The sequence below is a fragment of the Oxyura jamaicensis genome, chromosome 11, assembly GCF_011077185.1.
Source record: "Oxyura jamaicensis isolate SHBP4307 breed ruddy duck chromosome 11, BPBGC_Ojam_1.0, whole genome shotgun sequence".
Lineage (NCBI taxonomy): Eukaryota > Metazoa > Chordata > Aves > Anseriformes > Anatidae > Oxyura > Oxyura jamaicensis.
Genome location: NC_048903.1, coordinates 3,041,453 through 3,060,919, shown reverse-complemented (window position 1 = coordinate 3,060,919; position 19,467 = coordinate 3,041,453). Strand labels below are relative to the sequence as shown.

Below are 19,467 nucleotides of genomic sequence, written 5' to 3'. Positions count from 1 at the left end.
AAAAAAAAAAAAAAAAAAAAAAAAAAAAAAAAAAAAAAAAGCCTCAGTCGCTGCAGTTTTGCTCTGCTTTTCTGCTTCTCCTCTCCTCTAACACTGAACATGGGTAACCTTGAGAGAGCTGATCAGCAGAAAACCTATCACTTGAGGGAGGAAAAGAGTTTTCAGCTAGATCAGCCCCCTAAAACAGATTACAATGTAGTTACACAAGCACCAGTGTTGTCACAAGGGACAGGGGAGACAACATGCAGACCAGAGGCAGTGTAGCACTGAACCAAAGTTGACACTGGCATGAACTGTTATAGCATTGTGGCACTGCACCTTACTCCAGAAGATGATCAAGATGCAATGATACCCAGCTCTTCAAAGTTGACTCTGTGGTGCAGATGCCCATTCAATCTGAAAGTCAAACAGAAGCTAATGGACTTAATATAGGTGGCTAGAGTAAATGTATGAAGTTTACTGACCTTGAAAAATGCTGACATATTGTTTGAGCAGCTCAGTGATATGCAAGAAGAAATGCACATGTTGAGCACATGAATGTAAAACTTGTGAAAGTCCTTTCATGGCCCATAAAAGTCACCCACTGAGTGAGAGTTAGATGCATGAACTGGACAACTCAGATCTTACACAACAGGTCAGCTCTGTGTGTAAGAACAGCAACAGATTTTTTAGGCCTGGTTTCTAGCATCACCACATACCCAGATGAGACAAATGAGAATTGCAGTTATTTATTTCTGTGGATGCTACAGCCCATTAGTCCAAAAAGGAATATGGGAAAGGGTGCTGGCACAAACCCTTTAGAATCAAATCAATAGCCTGCATTATTTTGTCTGGAGTTTATGGCTGTGCATATATCACATGTGAAAGCACGAGCCTTAGGTTTTTAAAGAAGTCTTGAAGTTTGGCTCTTATTTACAACACCAGCCTAAGGTTCCTTGTAGTACTTAAAGTTTGATACCTACAGAAACAGTAATAATTGTTTTCAGAATTCTCATTAGCACAAGTCATTATTTAGAAAAGGTAAACAATGAATTCTTCCATTTGGCAACCAACAAAATCTATTACAAAGTTGCTATCTTAATTATAACTGATATTTCACTGATACCACCAGCTGTAACGGAATCCGTCAGTTTAGCTACCATCCATTGCAAATTACCTTTGAAAACTGCTCTTATTAATCGGTGCAGGGCAAAGGCATTCAGTTTCTGGATGAATCATCCTATCCATTGGGAGACAAAAATCAGAGTGCAATCATTTTGTGCTTGAGCTGTTGGAAATGCAGTGTTGTGACTACTTCTACAAGCTGCTGTCAATGGGACCAGAGACACTAGCACTCAGACTAAAGGGACACTACAGTTTTTCTAACAGCAATCACAGTTGTCATGTCACAGTTGACATAATTTCACCTTTAAAATGCACTTGTAATGAGGTGCCTTTCTAACGTGTTTCAGTCCACATCTGTGTGATTTTAATTGTTTAAGAAAAAATAATTGATCACTTCTATTAGATAAGCTAAATAGCACATGCATATCTTTGCAAGATGCTTAAGATTCCATTTCTTGTTTGATGATTTTGCAGTTTGATGTTGGTCTCACACAAGCAGCTTATTTGAAATTTTGTCAATTAACTTTGTAACAAGTAATGGAAAGGGGGACTTCAGATCATTATGCATCTTTGAGAAATGTTGTGAAGTAGTTAGCCTACCTTGGTGCAGACAGTCTGTCTAGTTCCCCATAAGCCTTGTTGTCTACGACTTCACTTGTTTGACCAAGTGATTTGCTACAGGAAACACTGTCATCATGGACTTGCTGCAATGATTTGGAGTCATCCTCGTTCTCTTTTCCTAAGTACCTGCTCAGACTTCTCTCCAGGTTAGGCTGCATTTGAACAAAGATGAAGCTGACTGCCTACATCTGGGATGCTTCAGGGCTGAACCTACCTGTCTTTCTCCTGCCTACCATGGGAGAGCTATCTTCCAATGTGGAGCACACCTCAGAGGCCTCACAATACCGTGGCCTTCCTTTTGCAGCAAAGTCGCATGGTTATTTCAGGGATTCCTGCAGTTATGAACATTACATTATTTTGTGAGGTTACACCAGTATCTAGACATTTTAAAACAATATTTTATTTAAATTTCATGGATATGTTTTGCTACAAGGTTACAAATTATACATTACACAAAGCAATCCAGAAAAAGTGCAATACACTACAAATAAAACAAGGAAGTAAACTACAAATTTGTAGTAAACTACAAATAGCATAGTAAAAATAGTGATGTAAAAATATTATCCATGTCTTAAAGGAGATGAATGTATATTAAATCCATGCTACAATATCAAAGAAAAGTACAAATTAAGCAGGAATGTGGAAACTGAGTAAAAAATAAAAGGCTGAAAGGAAAAAGAAGCATCTTACATTTTAAATATGCATTAAACTTAATATAACAGTACTAATTTTGTGAAAAGAGACCATGGATGGCAGTTTTCTAACAGCTTATGAAGCTATTAGCAGAAGAACTGATGAGAAGTAAATATCTGCAAATATCTATTTCATTCATCATTATACCAGTATCATGCGCTTTAAAAACAAGTTCTGATGCCAGTTAGGCAGTATCAGGAAGGCAAGACTAGTGCTGTAATTCTCCACTGTATCTCTATAACTGGGCTCAATATTTGTTGAGAAACTGCTTCTAAAAACTTGGCTTGTATGCTCTAGAGTATTCAACATGGCTTATAAAGAATTCTTTATATGACTTTAGCATATTAAGAATATACTTATGAAGGTTTACCACCTTCTCAGAAGAACTAATGAAGCTTCACTTTGAAGCAATAAAGGGAACTGCCTTCCTCCAGAAACACAACTTTTAGATGAAAAGCAGGAATGGATGGCAGGAGCAATCTCAGGTGTCTCTGGAGAACAACTGACTTGTTTTCATACTGTTTCTGCTTGGCATTATCATTCAGTTGCTAAATAACTTGTGTGTTAAAATAAAGGGCTTTTCTTTAGTTTATATTAAGGTTATATTATACAGATGTTCCATCGGTAAATAAAAACATGTATCACGAGATAAAAGTAACAAGAACAAGTATGATGAGATGGTATTTACCAGCAAGAGCTGGGAAATAACCCTACAGAGATTTAGTGCTGCCATTTTACAATTTCATGATGAATCTCAGGCTATTTGATTAAAATGCCAGCTTTGAGCCATGAGAACCTGCCAAGAATAGGCCTTTGGCAATATATTCTCTTCTGTAAAATAGTAGCTTCTAACCTCACATACCTTGTGGACTTGAAAACAAGTTCCAAAGATTTCTTTCGAATCTCATGGTTTTTAATCTTTTGATGATGGTCTGATTTTAGCATGGATAAAATTTTATTTAAATACTTCTTTGCTCTTCATACTGCAATAACAATAACAGAACAATATCTTACAGAATTCCTGCTTTGGCCTGGCTTACTCATGTTCTAACTCCATGAACATGCAGCAAACAGCAGTTCCCAAATATACGAGAATATCTACAGCACTATCTGGACATCTGTTCCTTTATTTTGCTGACACCTGAATACAAGACACCTACCTTCTCCCTTCAGAAACTCTCCAGTTGCCCATTGTCTTGGTCAACTCTTACTCAAAAATAAGAGTTTAGTATTGCAAAATGGATGCCTAGAGCTAGTGGCAGGCATGAGAAATTTATTCAAATAGTCTTATCATCCAGTTTGTTGTCTAAAACACACACACACACACAAATCACACACAACCACTACTCTACACTTACCAGAGTGGGGGTGTCTTCTCTGACCAAGCCACTGACTGCTGATGAAAGCTGCATCACATGAAAAGAAGTAATATCTGAAAACATCCCAGTACAGATGTCTTAATGTCTTAGTCACACTCTCTCGTTCCTGTGTAGATCTGCTGATTCTGGACCCTGGTATTTACATCAACTGCCACAACATGGTACCAAAACCATGTGTCATGTATTAGAGGGTTTATTCATTAAGTGTGAATACTTTTCATTTACAGTGCTGGTCGTGACTTGGCCAAGATGACAAAGAATTTACCACTTCAAATACTAAATGCTTTTGCCACAACACTTAAAATCTACATTTTCAAGTATGTAGGTGAAAGTATAGAACTTATATACAATATTTTAGCAGAGCTCTACATTAACAACCCCCAAAAAAGATACTAGTGGTATTGCAGGTTATTCCATCTCTCTCTCTCTCTCCAGACTCCACAGATTTTATGATTCATAATACAGTATTAAATATGGTACAAGTGTCAGACTAAAAGACTGTGCCACAGGAGAAAATCCAAAAGAACTGATCGTCTCAATCCGATAATTATGTAGGTCTAGGCGACAGGAATTTTGTACTTCTTTGTGCAGGATTTCACTCTCGCCTACATCCATTAGTCCACTAGAGTTCCGCACCTAGAAAAATGCAAAAGGTTTCACCTGAAAGCAAGACTGGCACAACAGCAAAAAGCTTTACATAGCTGGTAAATTCAATGCCATGTCAAGTGAACAGAGTCAAACTGTATTGCAAAAAAAAAAAACACAAATGAACTTGGGGAAAGCAACATGTTTGCATTCCAGGGAAGTTTTTCCCAGAATTAGTTACAGATAAATTATAGCACACGTCACAGGATGTTCTTTGTCTCGGCTCCTGCTACGTTTGAATGCATTAACTGGAAAACTTAAAAAAAAAAAAAACTCATGGGCATTCTTCCCTGAAGTCAGCTCACAATCTCAAGACAGAGCTCAAACCTCTTTAATTTAGAAGAAAGATAATTACTAAATCTCGCGGTTTGATTGATTAGGTGTGATGAATGTCAGCTTCTTTATAATGTCAGTCTCCCATGTGTGCAACTCAGCATTAGGCAGATATGTTGGCAGAATAACCGAAACAAAATTTCCCGATTTCTATTCCTCTAACATATCCTAAAAAGGCAACTGGAAATATATTTGTATATATGACATATATACATATGCTGCCTATAAGGTTCTGTTTAGGGTATCCTTACTGTCATACAGTCTCTCTTTGTCTCTTCTCTCCACCCTCATCCTTCTCCACTACTTTTTGTCATTCACACATAAAGTTTGCTGCGATCTAGATGTTATGTTTACAAATTCTTAGTGTTCTAGTCATGGCAAGAGCCCTTTGGATAGGAGTCTGATCCCATGACAAGAATTCAATTGATTTGCAGGCGTCAGCATTCCTTACTGCACCAGCGAACACAGCTGGGGCAAGGGCTGTGACGCTGGAACATCCGCAGTTTATCTAAACCGTGAAGTGATTCCATTGAGAAGTCAACGATGTGTATTTATCAGATTACTGTGGAGAGAAAAAAACCCACAGAGTTCTGTCCACTTTCTCTCACTTTCTTTTATTTTGCTAATACTCCCTTGACTTCTTTGTTTCTTTCCTGGCATTTGGAATTATTGCATTAAGTGCTTAAGCTCCCTCATAGCTCTCTCATTGAGCATAAAAAAGCAAGGTACCAGCAGTTTCTCTCTCCCCTTTAGTAAGAATCAAGATCCAGTTTAGTTTTTAATCTTACCTTTTCCACTTCCCTGAAGACACGCAGGAAGTTCTCCCTTAAGACTGCTTTTAGTTCAATTTCATTCCATCCTCTTCTAAGAAGTTCCTCAATCAAAGAAGGGTATTTAGAAACGTCTTCCAGTCCCTCAGGGAAACTGTTGGCAAGAACATTCAGCACAGGTCACTGAAAATATGTAGAAAAATATATTTTTTTTTAATCAGTCTTTTGCACACATTCACTTTTAGAATGATCTCATTTGGGACCCACTTCTTCCCCTGAGAAGTCAAAAAAATGATGAATCCAACTGACATAATCAGAAGGAATGGGACACGATGCAAGGCTTTTTCTGCACAGAGGATCTCATTAGCAAAACTAAACTATGTATTCGGGAATGAAGATGCACTTGCGTGCAGGAAGGACAACAGCATGGAGCAAACAAAACAAAAAAAAAAAATGGAAATGAAGATTCAAAATAAATAAAAAGCAAAAAAAGGTTAAGGGTTATACTAGTAAATGCCAGTCAGTAACACAATATGCATTTATTTTCTGTGCTGTAATGTAACATTTGCCCAGGATTGAATAGGAGAGTTTATGTTGTAGGCTGTTCACCATGATCTGCTTTCCTCAAACACTTGCCAAGGATAGCTGTCCAAGCCCAGAAAGCAGGAGTGGTTTCACAGCCCCAAAGCACTTCAAGGTTTCCCCACTAGGAAGTAACAGCAGAGGAAAGAGTTTTTCAGCAGTCCTGGGCTAACACATTTACCATCTGAAGACTGAAGCAGCTTTACTGTAATTCATCATTGGTTTCTGGAGGAAGGTACCCTCCCATCATCATTTCTGTATGCAGAAACCACTGCCTAGAGACACATTTGCAGAGTTCACAGAATGTTAGGACTAGTTTCCACATTTGGAGTACTCCATCACAGAGTTCTAAAAATGAATGATGCCAATCCTTCCCAAAGCCTTAGAGCACTCATCACAAAACAACTTCCTACAACTCTCTTAGTCTGCCTTCTTCTGCCCCAAAGAATGTCAAACCCCTTACACCTTAATCTAGGGGTCAAATGTCAATGTACATATGATGTTACCAACCGTTCCACTCCATCGTAGTCACCACCAATTCCTATCGATTCTGGACCTGCAATTTTCTTTATGTAGTCAAAATGATCTAAAGAAAATATCAAAGAAGACAACATCTAAGCATATGACAAGAAGGAATAATCCAGTTCAGACCATATTGGTTCCAGACTACTGTTCTCAACCATGGATTCATAATAAAATCAAATTTTAAAAAAATAAGTCAAAAGGCATCCTGGTAATACAAGTTAAATTTTAATAATGCAATTGATGTATTCAGGATAATTACAGGTGGTTATCTGGATATTTTCTGCCACTGAGTGCATCAGGTAGCAATCTTCAAAATAACATCTACACCAATGAGATGTAAACAAGGAAAAAGACGTGATCATTACAGCACATTAATTTCCAACAAATAACCCACATATGCCAACAGAATTTTCTTTACTATTAAATAGCAATGTTTTGCACTCTTAATTAGAAAATTTTAAGGTATTTTCTAGAAATGAACAATTACTTTGGGATTAATTGTTCTTTATTTAGGTGCATCAGTTTCTCAAGCTATGCACTTTGTCCTCTTGTTATTGTGTAATGAATATTAGCTCCAAAATGACTCAGAGCTGGGTTAATGTGGATAAGGAAATAAGCAAGCAGTATAATTTACAGTCTGAAAAATGATGCAGACAACAGCAAATTCTTAGAAGCCACCCACAAAAATCAGAATATATTAACTTCAAACCTGCGAGGGTAGAAATATTAACAACTTTTCTGCCACAGGCCAGTACATCTGCATTGAAAGTCACCATGATAATTCCCCTGTTCCTTTTCTGAAAGACAGGAAAAGACAAGTGATGAGTGTGCCCTGCAAACTTCATGGGTATCTCATATAGATCTTTCCCTGTCCATCCATCAGTGAGCACAACAGCACTATATGTCAAAGTTCAGATGGCAACACAAGGCTTTGCCTTTGTGCTTTACCCTGGATTCATTACATCCTCGTGTGGCCTGCATCAGCAGAAGCCCAATGGCTACATCAAGGAAATCCAACCAGAATTCCAAAGCGTTTGTAATCACTTTTTTTTTTTTTTTGAAGCCAAAGACAAAACACAACCAAAAGAAAATATCTCAGAAGTGATCGTGTAACTTGCTGCTCAGGGATCTGCTTATAAATCCAATTCAGAGATGAGAGGGTCAAAAGTAAACACTGTGATGTGCATACAGAAATTTGCTTCAGACTAGCAAGTTTTTAAACAACACTCACCAGTTGTTGGAGGATATCATCAGGAACATTTCTCGAATGATTACAAACAGAAAATGCAGCAGAATGGCTGAAAATTACTGGTGCTTTTGAGATATGTAGTGCAGCTTTTGCTGTGGAATATGAAGTATGCGATAAATCTATCAGCATACCCAGGCGATTCATTTCCTTTACCACTTCCTAAAACAGATTTACAGACAACAGTGTCAGTATTACATTTCCTTAAAGGAAACTGTTTAGCTGATGTATGTAAGCAGATAAATAAATTCTGCAGCTGTCAGCTAATTATAATCACGCTGTGTCTTTATGGATTTCTATTTACCTATTAAATTAATAGTGATTTATTCACTCATAATTAGCTAGCATACCATCACATGCTCAAACCTTTGACATCTTTGTTCTTAGAAAATCTTTGAAAAAAGATAAGGTCAGAAGTTGTTAGTTGCATAAAAGATTGCTTAAATTACAACTCAAAAAGAGATCCTTACTTGGCCAAAAGCAGTCAGACCAGTAACACTAGGATAAAAGTTGTGTATTCCTTTAGATGAAGATTCAGACCTTAAAAAGGGAAGTGAGAGAAGAAACATTGTATCATTCTGGAGACTACGATATCAGCACCTGAAACGTCTTATGCTATACACAATAAAAGTCATATCACTTAGCCAAATTTAGGGACAATGAACTACATAATAAGTATCTTGTTCACACAGTGCTCTGTATAATCATAACTATTTTCTGGATCATATGCCTTCAGGTTTAGGACTGCTGCATATTTGTGAAGCAATGCAAGACAAGCAAAGAGACACTTGTTAAAAATTTTCCAATTAAACACACCCTCATCAGAAAACAAAGATAAACTGAAATGTTCTTTACCTGTCAGACAGAGAGCCAGATTTTTAGTCCTCTCTGCATACAATTCTATTTTGCCTTAGTCAGTACAAAGGAAGTTTGTCAATCCAACAAAGAGTAGGTGCTGATACTCTGAGAGAGGAACCAATTTCTCCTCTCTGTAGCCACATGTGGGACCTGTACTTCTGAGCTAGCCAGAGAGGACAGTGTTAAAGGCTTCTGACTGCCCAGTTCTTAGATAGCATTTACCGTCTTTGAGCCACATCATAACATCTTCTGTTGTTTGTTGTTGCCTGTCTTGACCTATGCAGCCTCTCTAGCAAAGCAAAGTGGTAGCCAATTTTCCAATCTTTATGTTGCTAACAAAGTTTAAAAGTTCCCAAACTGTCAGTGTAACAAGCACTACATAACAGATCCTTCAGTCTCCCAAGTGATTTACCCCCAAAACCTGTCACTGTTGACTTGGTTTGGACTGAGTACAGCACAGGTGAACTGTCTGAATCCATACTTTCCCCATCCTGGGATTGCCACCGCTTTGTATGATATGGTCACACAAACACAGGCACATCAGTTACCACGGTGTATTGCAGGAATGTGTTAAGGTCATGTAACGAACGCCCAGGTCATAATACATCCTCAGTGTGGCCAAACTGCTGTCAATGGAGTGACCGCCTTCGATTCCAATCAAACACGCAATTTTCTTGCTGTCAGAGATACCTGGAAACATGAAAGTATGATAACTCCAAAACAATTTCATGACAGATAAGAAGCCAGCACCACTGAGCAACAACAGTTATTGCAAATTGCAAGCAGTAATACTGACATTTTTCTAAGATGAAAGGTGTGTTTATATGGCAAATTATCTCATGGCTGCAGCAGGCCATGACTGTGCACAGTCAGATATTGTAGTTCAGTAGAAAAACTGAAGTTACTTTTTAAACCAGGATACTGGTTGCTTGCTTCCAGTTTCCTCTCTTTCGCACATAATTCCAGAAACCCCAGTAAAAAATATTCTGTTACAAGAAAGAGTATCACCTTGGGAAGTCGTCACAAGTTCAAGCTCTTCATAGCTGTTACACATCCTCTTGACAACATCAATTTGCTCTAACGTCAGACGCACAGCATCCTTGTTCTGAGCGCTGCAAAGAACATACACTGACCAAAACTGAAAGAGACATTGACAAGTAAACTAGATAACTTCTGTTCCAACTTGGAAGCTGCAATTTGCTAATAGTGAAGTTTCTGAGTACTACCAAAGTTATTTCCTACAGTTTACAAGGGAGTTACCACTGCAGTTCCCCCCTCCCCAAAGGAAGAGTTATGCAATTGCCTTAAATCATCTCCTCCAGACACAATTAAGGCCTCTTGACACATTCAAGACTACTCCAAGGCAGAAGTACAGGCAGGAAAGAAGATGTATGTTTACTTTAATTCATTTATCACAAAACAACAACTGCTGCTTTGGTTAAGGGTACCTGGCTTATAAAACACAAATATTTGCAACACAAATGTCCTGGAAAAGTGTCTGTGACTTTTCCGTTTTATTTCAATAGCAAAAGCCAAAACCAAGGCCAGTAATACCTCTGTGATTGGAAAGGGCAAATGTAAAATTGTCTTCTCAGTCTCACTGCCATGACAGTACGTACCTGAGCTCCCACGTAACCAGCCTCAAGTTTTGCAAGGTTTGTATGGGTCTTGTTGATCTCTCTTAAGTTGACTTTGCTGAGTCTATTTTGGTAAAATATTCTCAGCCGTAGTACAAAGTCATTGTGGCTAGAAGAGAAAACAAGTAAGGCTTGTGATAGAAATATGCTGATACCTTCTAACACAAATGTCATTTCTTTAACTATTCTTAGTCTCTCAAACAATTGACTGCCAATAATCTTTGCTGTAACATATACTTAAATGTCTCCTTCTTCTCACAAAGTATCTTTCTTTCTTAAAGCTCTGTCTAATCAGGACAGCAAGAATCCCTTTTGCTTTTCCCACTCTTATAGCTGTTGTGATTCTGTATCTATTTTTCTCCCTATTATTTTTGAAGGAATGGAAGAACTAACCACCATGCTCCTTAGAAGCAAATACTCATGGTAGAATAATCAGTACTGCCTGTGTTTCTGTACTGTCAGTGTTTCTGCTCCCAGGTCAAAACACATTCAGCACAGACAGCATTCCTTCAGGTTGCAAGGGTAACCTTTCAAAGCATGGTGTCTGGCTTCTAGCTCTGAAACAAGTCATGGCTGCCAAAGATGCCATTAAATTACGGGAAAGAGAGAAGGACACCATGTAAAGGGAAACAATAATTAATTGGTGAAACCTGACCAGAAAATCACAAAGGCATTTAGAGTAACCTAGTCCTACAGTATGCACCCAGTGAACTGAAATTCCTTCTCACTGACAAATCTCTACAACGGTAACTAACTGCTGTGTGCTAGGAACAGTCTGCACCCCTACTCATCCAAACACACTGTGGCATCTCCTCACGTATCAAGATTCGCTGAGAGGGTTTAATCAAACATATTTTATATACCCATCGATTAAACGAGTATCTTGCATCAGCTTGATAGCTTGCTCTCTCATTGATTTCTCGTAGGTGAATGGCACAGTATCGGTGAGGAACATCAGCCATAGCAACAGCTTTGTTGGATTTCTCTTCATTTCCATTTTCAAGTTTGCTAAAGCAAAGAGATACAACAATTATTTGCTGAACACCATGAAACAGGTAAGTTTCCAGTCTGCAGACATTGTAGATTTAATAACATAAGCAGAAGCAAAACACCCTTTTTTCTGTTAAGGCTGGGGTGAGTTTTGTAGGAAGAAAGAAAGACCAATGAACAGAAGGGAAGGTAGCCGTTGGAAGTGTAAGACTGCTACCTTTCCTGAAAGATTTGAAGACCTCTGGCTAGTGTGGTTCTGCACCTATAACAACTCCATGAACACTGCTGCTGCCACCAACTGACTGCTGAAGGGAACCATCTTATTCAGAGCTGGCAGGATGAGGCTGACAGATCCTGGACTCACACCTCCCAAAATACTGCAACAAGATTGTTTTCTCCATTAGAACAGCTTCAACTGGTTTGTTCCCATTATTGGGGAAACCTCAGGCTGAAAAGAACACTGATACATTTTTTGAGAAATTCTAAAAATCTTTCTAAGTAAACTCTCTATTGTTAAAACACAGCACCCCTGAGCATTTGCCAGGGAAAGCTAGGGAAACCCCACACTTTTTTCGTATCTTAACAAATACAGAATGTGCCGAATTTCAAAGAGTCACTTTCTTTTCATGAGAACATAGGTATGACAACAACTTCAAGAGTAATCAAAGCACCCTCTGTTCTTTTTTAAATATAGCACTCAAGCACTTCAGCCTTCTATGTGTTGGACAAAAAGTATTTTACAAACAGGTTAGAATTACCAACTGTTCTATGTAAGGTAAATAGAAGATCTGCTAGGAGGTGAAAGTACCTTTGCAGGGAAGAGACTCGTTTTTTCCCACATTTGGAGTTACTGGCAATATTACCTATAAAGTTGAGAAGCAGTCACCTCCTTTGCTTATTCGAGTGACATCCTAATCTACAGGCACGTGTGCTATTAATTCTTTCAAATCAAAGGAGTTCAGCAAGTGTATATTGTTCAGCTCCTGTTGTACAGCCAGTACTCAAGTTTTTCCAAAGGACAACAGAAGAAGAAAAATAATGTTGACTTTTCATTGTCCACTGTAAGTCAGTGGAGTTCATGTTTATAAACCTTCTGGCAGCAGAAAAGTGTTTTTATTCTTATTGATATAATGGAGGTTGTTTTTGTGAATTTCTTGTTCCTAGAGGCAAAAACAATTAGCAAATATCCAAGATACGATAAAATGATAAGGCAAAAGAGATTTTGTAACCAGGGCACTAAGAAACAGCATAGTGAAAAAAACACGTTCTTGAGATTCTTACATTTCCAGACCATACATTACACTGCCTGCCTGTCACCTGCAATACACAAAGTGTAAATCAAAGAAAGGTTTAACTGGATTATTTGCCCTGCCTATGCCTGAGAGAATGTAAATATGTTTTTAAAGGAATTTTAATTTAATAAGCCAGTATAAGTTTAATTATGTTGCATAATTAAGAAGTTTTAAAATGACAAGTCATTCATTTTGCACGTATTTTCTCTCTAAATCAACATTATGTAAAAACTTCAAAAATAAAAGTAAGATTAAGAAATGATCTCTCACCTTGGGTTCAGCAAGGCATAAACTGCTATTCTAAAAAGTCCTTTAATTGAGGAAATTTCCTGAGGTTCCTCTTTGGAGAAACTGGCTAAGGCCTTTTCTGTTCCACAGGATTTGGGAACGTGCTAACTTGTGGGACTATCTGTCAGGAAGTGATACTTCAGAACAGCAGGAGCATAAAAACTTAGGCAAAAGGCAGCGTAGAAGGGGAAGCTGGTTTAAAATCAATGCCGAAGTTGTCTAGGAAAGAAGCACTAGCACAGCTGAATAAACACAGTAGTACGCAGGCAGAAGTGAAGATCCAGTATAAACATGACACAGGGTGAGCTGTGTTCCTAAGGATAAAAAAAAAAAAAAAAAAGTAGTACCACCCACCCCTTAGTGTTTCTTCTGAGAAAACCATTATGTAAGGAATGGCCCAGGGAGTACCTGTGATGTAAAGAGGTCTGTCTAACTCTGCACAGAGAAGAATGCTCTAGAAACTGATTCATCCCTTTGAGGATGCTTAGCAGTCTTCATTCATCAACAAACATAGCAGAAGCATGATTGACTCCATCAAGTGTCTTCTCATGTACAAAACTTAAGAGGTTTTGGCTAGGCCCTTAGGACAATGTAGAAATCAATTTACATCATAGTCTGTGCATCTGGATTTTCTCATGGTAATAGTTTCCTTCAGGCCCAGGTACTTCCCCTGACATCAGAATAAGGAGCAGACCTCTCAAGACTGGGACAATCCTTTTGGGCTTCCCCTTGACAGAGCACAGCTGACTCCCTTGCAACACTTTGGTTTGTCCAGGATTTGTACCATAGCTGATGGAAGAAGCTTTTTTTTCCTCTTATGTCTGCAGAATAACCAAGGGAAGTGTTCCTCCCACACTGAGTAGAAGGGAGCTTTTCTACATTTATTCATTGTCACAGGTTAATGCTTGTATACAGGGAAAAAATATTGGAAAAGTAATTTTCTCTCTTGTGTGTGTGTAACACAGCCTTTGCAAGACAAATATTTGAATTGCCATTGGTGTTACTAAGATGTGTCAGTTCTGAACAAGTTGATCTCTGTTTTTACTTTTACTAGAGGAAACTGAATATTTATGTATTTGGCCAAAAAATGAGGCAGTGCAAAGATACGTGGCCTTACACATTACATTTAGCACCAGTGAAATCCTTGTCCAGAATATGAGCCCTGCTGTGATACTAGGATCTGCTGTTTGGTTTCTTTCTCTCATTTATTTTCAATAAAATCCATTTATGGAAGAGGGCAGTTTCCAAAAATAAAAGATAAACATGACCATAATGGAGTCTTAGATGCCTTTAAAACTGCTGTGGTTCTCATAAGTTGACTTATTATAATTAAGCTGGTGCAGGAAGCTGGAAGGTGCCATGCAGTGCGGAGGTAAGGTAAAACAGGCCCTACAGTGTGCTGCTTTCCCTTACCAGGCTCCTCTCTCTGAACCCTGGGGCAGGTAAAGCAAGCACCATTAGTTCCCCTGGGACAAACCCAGAGGCAGCCTCCTGATGCTGCCCCAAGGACTGAAATAGGGCCGTACATCTCTCCAGTTACGAGTTTGGCCCCGCAGCTGAATCTCCCCCAGACCAGGGTCTGTCCCGGAGAAATACATGTACCTCTGCAAGGGACAACGAGCACAGAGGAAATTTTCTGCTGACTTCCAGCTCCACTACAGCTACTCAAAATAACACAGGCTTGCAACACAGACACGCTGGGGAACAGATAAGGAGGGTGGTGCAAAATGCAGCATTATCTGTTCCTCCACATTACACTTCAGAGCTAAAATGCCTCGATCCCCATCTGCCTTTGCACCTCCCATTAAAAGCATAACGGCTTTCCATCCCTGCTATTCTTGCATGCAGGGTAGGCACAGCAATTCTGGGGAATCAAGCTTAGAAAAGCCACCGGCACAAAGCCCAGAAGAAACTAAATGACAGTCCCAGAAGAGCTGGACTGGGCACAGAGTCTTTGCAGACACTTGCTACAGAAATGAAGCTTTGCTACTTTACTGCAGTTTGCTTTTACAACTGCTTTATATTCTCTGAGCTATTTACAATCATCTAGGAAGTTACTATCAATAAAGCACGAGTGCTGAGAAAGCAGACTTTACAGTGGAGTGTCCCACGTCAGGGAGGACATCCCGTAACAGCAGGATGGCCAGATCTGCCTTATAAGGCTGTGATGAGGGAGGGGGGTGTTGCTCTTTTAAAATAGATGCATTTCAATGAGAAGTTTCACTGTAAAAAAGGAAAGCTTTTCTGCATGCTTCTGTTATTTACCATCTTCGGAAGTTAAAGACAAGCACTGCCCGGACTCTCTTCTCCTTTTCAGCAGCAGGACAGACCTCAGTGCAGGACGTTCAGTAAACAGCTGCTATTTAAGTGCAGCAAATCTCAGTTAGGAATGGCATTCCTTTCACCCATTTGATGTTCTTATTTTCCATCTTAATCTTTATTAAAACATTTCATGACAGCCTTGACATTAATGCCAGAGTTCATTAAATTATTATGCCTGATCAAGTGTAAAAAGTGCAATAAAACAGGGCTCGCAGCTCAAGGTGAAGAAGGCTCATGCCTTGCACAGCCCAGTTATGCTGGGAGCTCATGTAGATAATACCAGGGTAGCTCTGAATTAACTACCTCAGATCACGGTAGCAACTTCTTTGCAGACAGCACAGACAACAAAAGATGATTGGGACCCTTGGTAAAAACTTCTTTGCTGATTTCCAGCAAAAGCTTGGATTTTCCCTATCCCTTAAATAATAATTAAGCATGATTAGCCATACGTAAACATTGAGCGTGCTTCTGGGAGAAGAACACATGCATCAGACTGTGTAGTATGTTTTTTAAAAAGGGTACGGATCCCTTTGAAATTCCTCTTGTCACCAAGTCAGTCTTTCAAATCTTTCCATATTTTTTCTTAAAAGTCCTTCTGCTGTCACCAGCTCAGAGCCATGTCAGGTTTACCTGTTCATCTGCTTAGAAACCTCCTCAGTGCTGTCCCAGTACAATGATTACAATTTATGATTTCCATGTGCTGTTCCTTCCCTCTGTGTGTGGAGGTACAATGAAACGCCCCCAAGCACTGAGAGAACAGGGTGTTGTTTCACTTACTGCTCAGAAAAAAGGGGGAATAAATATTGTAATGGTTTGAATGCATTTCAGGTTCCCTAGGGAAGAGGAAGCAACAAGCAGGATAGTACGTCCCAGACTTTCTGGGAAAGAGGAACCCCGTAGAGTAATTACTGTACTTGTATTTATCAAGTCATGCTTAGCTGTCAGCCTGGAACATGAATGCATCCTTGGATATTTCACGTGATACCCACTATGCAGGTAGACTGCAGGTTTTTCAGAAGCAACATAACCTCAGTGTGCAACACTTCTTTGCCCCTGAAGTCCAGGAGATTGATTGCTTTCTCCTTTAAAACAACTACTTAACTAGTTTTATTATGAAAGATAATGATGTTTTAACTAAAACAATTGCTTCTAACTTCCCTCAAGAAAAGGACAACTACTGAATGTCTTTCCTGTTAGGTTTCCAACCTTTACTTGTTGTTTGTTCCTTTCCACAGTTTTCCAAACTTTCAGTTTTCTGAAAAATTCCCATTCTGAATCATGTAATTCAGAAGCAAGCAAAGCTCTACAAATGCCACACATCTTACTACCCAGTGATTAGCAATGCAGACTATTTTCTCAGAAATCCAAGTTACTGAAATTCTTCTAACTGCAGGACAGATGTGCTTTATGATGTAACTTCCTAAATGCATAACTAGTCAGAACAGCCTCCCATCTCCTATAGCACTGTATCAACAGCGCACATTATCAGGCAGACCTTCCTTCCGTTTAAGAGTGCTGACTGACCTCAGAGGAAGGGTAAGCTGGGAGCGTTGCACCAAGGGAGTAGCCTCATGACAACTTCTCTGTTGACACACAGTCTCCCCTTGCTTGAATCCAGCAATGCTGCTTTCGTAGAATGCAAATCAGAACCCGCACATGTACTCGAGCAAACAGCTCCTCCAGGGTTTCCCTCTGCAGCCACATTCCCAACTGCTGGCACTATAACAGGCTCCAAAGCTACAGAGAGCAGACTGCAGCTGAAAGGGATGGTTTGCCTCACAGTCATCCCCTTTGGGCCCTCTGCCTCATGCTCCTGTCCCTTGGTTAACCAGCGTCTCTGGCCCTGTGCTTCTCCATGCCAGAAGCAGTGCAAGCCAAGTCCCCTCCAGACTTCACTGCTGACAGAATCACTCTTTTTGGCAGGGTTTTGTCAAGATCTAAAATATTCCTAATATTTCTTAAATGTTTGGATCCAGCATTCAAAAAATAATGTTACAAAGTAGTGAGAGACAAAAAGGCCATGAGGATGAGCATTAATGAGATTTAACAACTGAGTTTTACCCTAATGGATGTAAATACTGGGGAAATAGTGCTCTCATAGGAGGTAATGACCTTGCTTCAGTACAAGAACACCCATTTGAGTATTTGTGCTGCCGTGGAGTTTATCCTCACAACTGTGCTAAGCAGCGCACTCAATTATGAACCTGCAGCAGAGATGACAATGGACAGTTTTTCCAAGGAGAGTGTTCTCAAACACACGACAAGTTGGTTTGTTGGGTTTTTGTTTTGTTTTGTTTTTTGTTCTGCCCACATTTTTGAAGCCTAAGAGAGAACACACTTCTGTTATCTTCTGATGGTGACACACAGAGGAAAGATTCGGAAGAACAGCAATTACTGGAAACACAACTGTTGCTGAAATCCTTCTTAAATGGGTGTGCAGCCTTTGAGAAGCTTTTCTTCCTCACAATAGCAGAAATCTATACACACTGTAAGATCCAAAAAGCTCTGGTGAAACAGCACTTCTGCAGAACTGAAAAGGACAGAGAGCCGTTCGAAGTGGCTTCTTTTCTGCTTTGTGACAACCACAAACATTGTCCTCAAATGTAAAAAGCATAAATATAGACTTGGTTACCACAGAAAAAAAATATTTCTCTCTCTCATCTAGAAAATGCTATATTTGTTCTTAACAGCTAAGCGGGTAAGATGCTAAGCAATAAAATGTCAAAACATTGGCCAAGCATCAGAGAGTTCTGGCAAGCTGGCATCACAAAGGCCATTTAGGTTTTGAAGGCGACTTTCAGCTTCAGATTCCACAAATCAAAATAAAGCTCCTATCTGCAATCTCTTTCTCTAGAACTCCACGAGTTCCTGACAAAATGACTCATAAGGGAACACTACGGTTTTACAGTTTATTATGACTCTGTGGCATAGTCCAATAGAACTGCTATTCCAGAAATTCACGTAATTTGTTGCTTCAAAATGTTTAATGGAATGTAGCAAGCCTTTTTCACACAATAACGCTGTTCTGATGCTACATAAATCTGTTACATGCTAAATGTTGATCCAAATATTTACTCTTTTGTCCATCAATATACGTCCATAGTGATTTTCAGGAAGATTTTTAAGCAGAAAACGTAACTATATGTTCCTCAAGCTGTTCAACTACTAACAGCAATTATTTATACATAACCAAATCTCCATTCTGTGTATTTGTACAAAAATAAATATTCTTGGTAGCTATGAAAACCTCCTCCTTAAAATTAATCTGAAGTCACTGTGCCCCAAGAACATAGAATATAAGTACCTTCTAGGTTTCATCCTGTTACAACCGATGCAAAATATTCTTTACACTTTGACACTAAGACTTATTTGCCTTTGAAACAATTCCAGTAAATAAGACACTCGCTTGTATCATCATTCAGTAACCTGTTCTTGAAAACTGAAGGATTATAGCAAGCAGTAGATAGAATTAATAACATGGCATACTAGGCACTTCTATTTAAATGGCATTTAACATAAAATACAAAAACCATACAGCTTTTTCCACGCTGTATGAGCAGAGCTGAGAAGTGGAAGTAAACATGAGATTTATAGCTTTTTCTTGTTTATCTAAAGGCTCCTTGGAGCAGGTTACCTTCTTAGGGAAATGCAGCAGAGCCGAAATCCATATACCACTGCAACAGCTAAAGCTTGGCACCAGGTCCTCCTGGCATCAGGACAGCAGCCAAGAAACGTCCTCTATTGCTTTAGCTCACACATCTCAGGCTTCAAACTCAACAGGCATTCGGAGATTGCCCCTTGCACAGGAAAAAAGTCAGTGAGAGAACTTCCAGCTCAGCTACCGCCCACCCAGCAACCCGCAAGCCTTGTGCTGTGCAATGTTCAAAATCCAGCGTCTCCTCCCTCTTGTGGCAGACTTTTTGTGCAGTCCATCGTGCATCTGCTCACTAACAAATGATGAGTTTAACACCGCTCTGTTTATGTGGGTTTAGAAACAGGTGCCTCTCATCGCAGAATAATTTAGGTTGCAGGGGATTTCTGGAGGGATGTCACCTAATCCAGTCTCCTGATTCCAGCTAAGCTAAATTCAAAGTCAGATCAGGATGCTCAGGCCCTTGTCCCATCAAGGTTTTGATGTCTTCAAGGAAAAAAATTGTACAACCTTTCCAGGCCTCTGTTCCA

At 39.3% G+C, this 19,467-nt stretch overlaps 1 protein-coding gene across 3 annotated transcripts; it reads right to left on the bottom strand.

The window, feature by feature from the left end:
- Positions 1-2,103: 2,103 nt before the first annotated feature.
- On the bottom strand, positions 2,104-19,151 carry LOC118172554 (dipeptidase 2-like). 3 transcript variants are annotated; one of them, XR_004753753.1, is made up of 12 exons: positions 18,920-19,149; positions 11,257-11,401; positions 10,376-10,502; positions 9,765-9,894; positions 9,305-9,446; positions 8,369-8,438; positions 7,884-8,060; positions 7,362-7,449; positions 6,638-6,713; positions 5,564-5,699; positions 3,834-4,433; positions 2,104-2,534 (listed from the first exon to the last, which is right to left on the bottom strand). XR_004753753.1 is itself a non-coding variant. In XM_035336539.1 (11 exons), the coding sequence occupies exons 2-11, from the start codon at positions 11,388-11,390 to the stop codon at positions 4,245-4,247; spliced, it is 1,269 nt and encodes a 422-aa protein (XP_035192430.1). In that variant the 5' UTR covers positions 11,391-11,401; positions 18,958-19,151; the 3' UTR covers positions 3,973-4,244. The 3 variants fall into 3 exon arrangements, 2 of the variants coding, with proteins under 2 accessions (XP_035192430.1, XP_035192431.1); XM_035336539.1 differs by lacking the exon at positions 2,104-2,534 and having other exon boundaries at positions 3,973-4,433; positions 18,958-19,151; XM_035336540.1 differs by lacking the exons at positions 2,104-2,534; positions 18,920-19,149 and adding an exon at positions 12,946-13,263 and having other exon boundaries at positions 3,973-4,433.
- Positions 19,152-19,467: the final 316 nt, after the last annotated feature.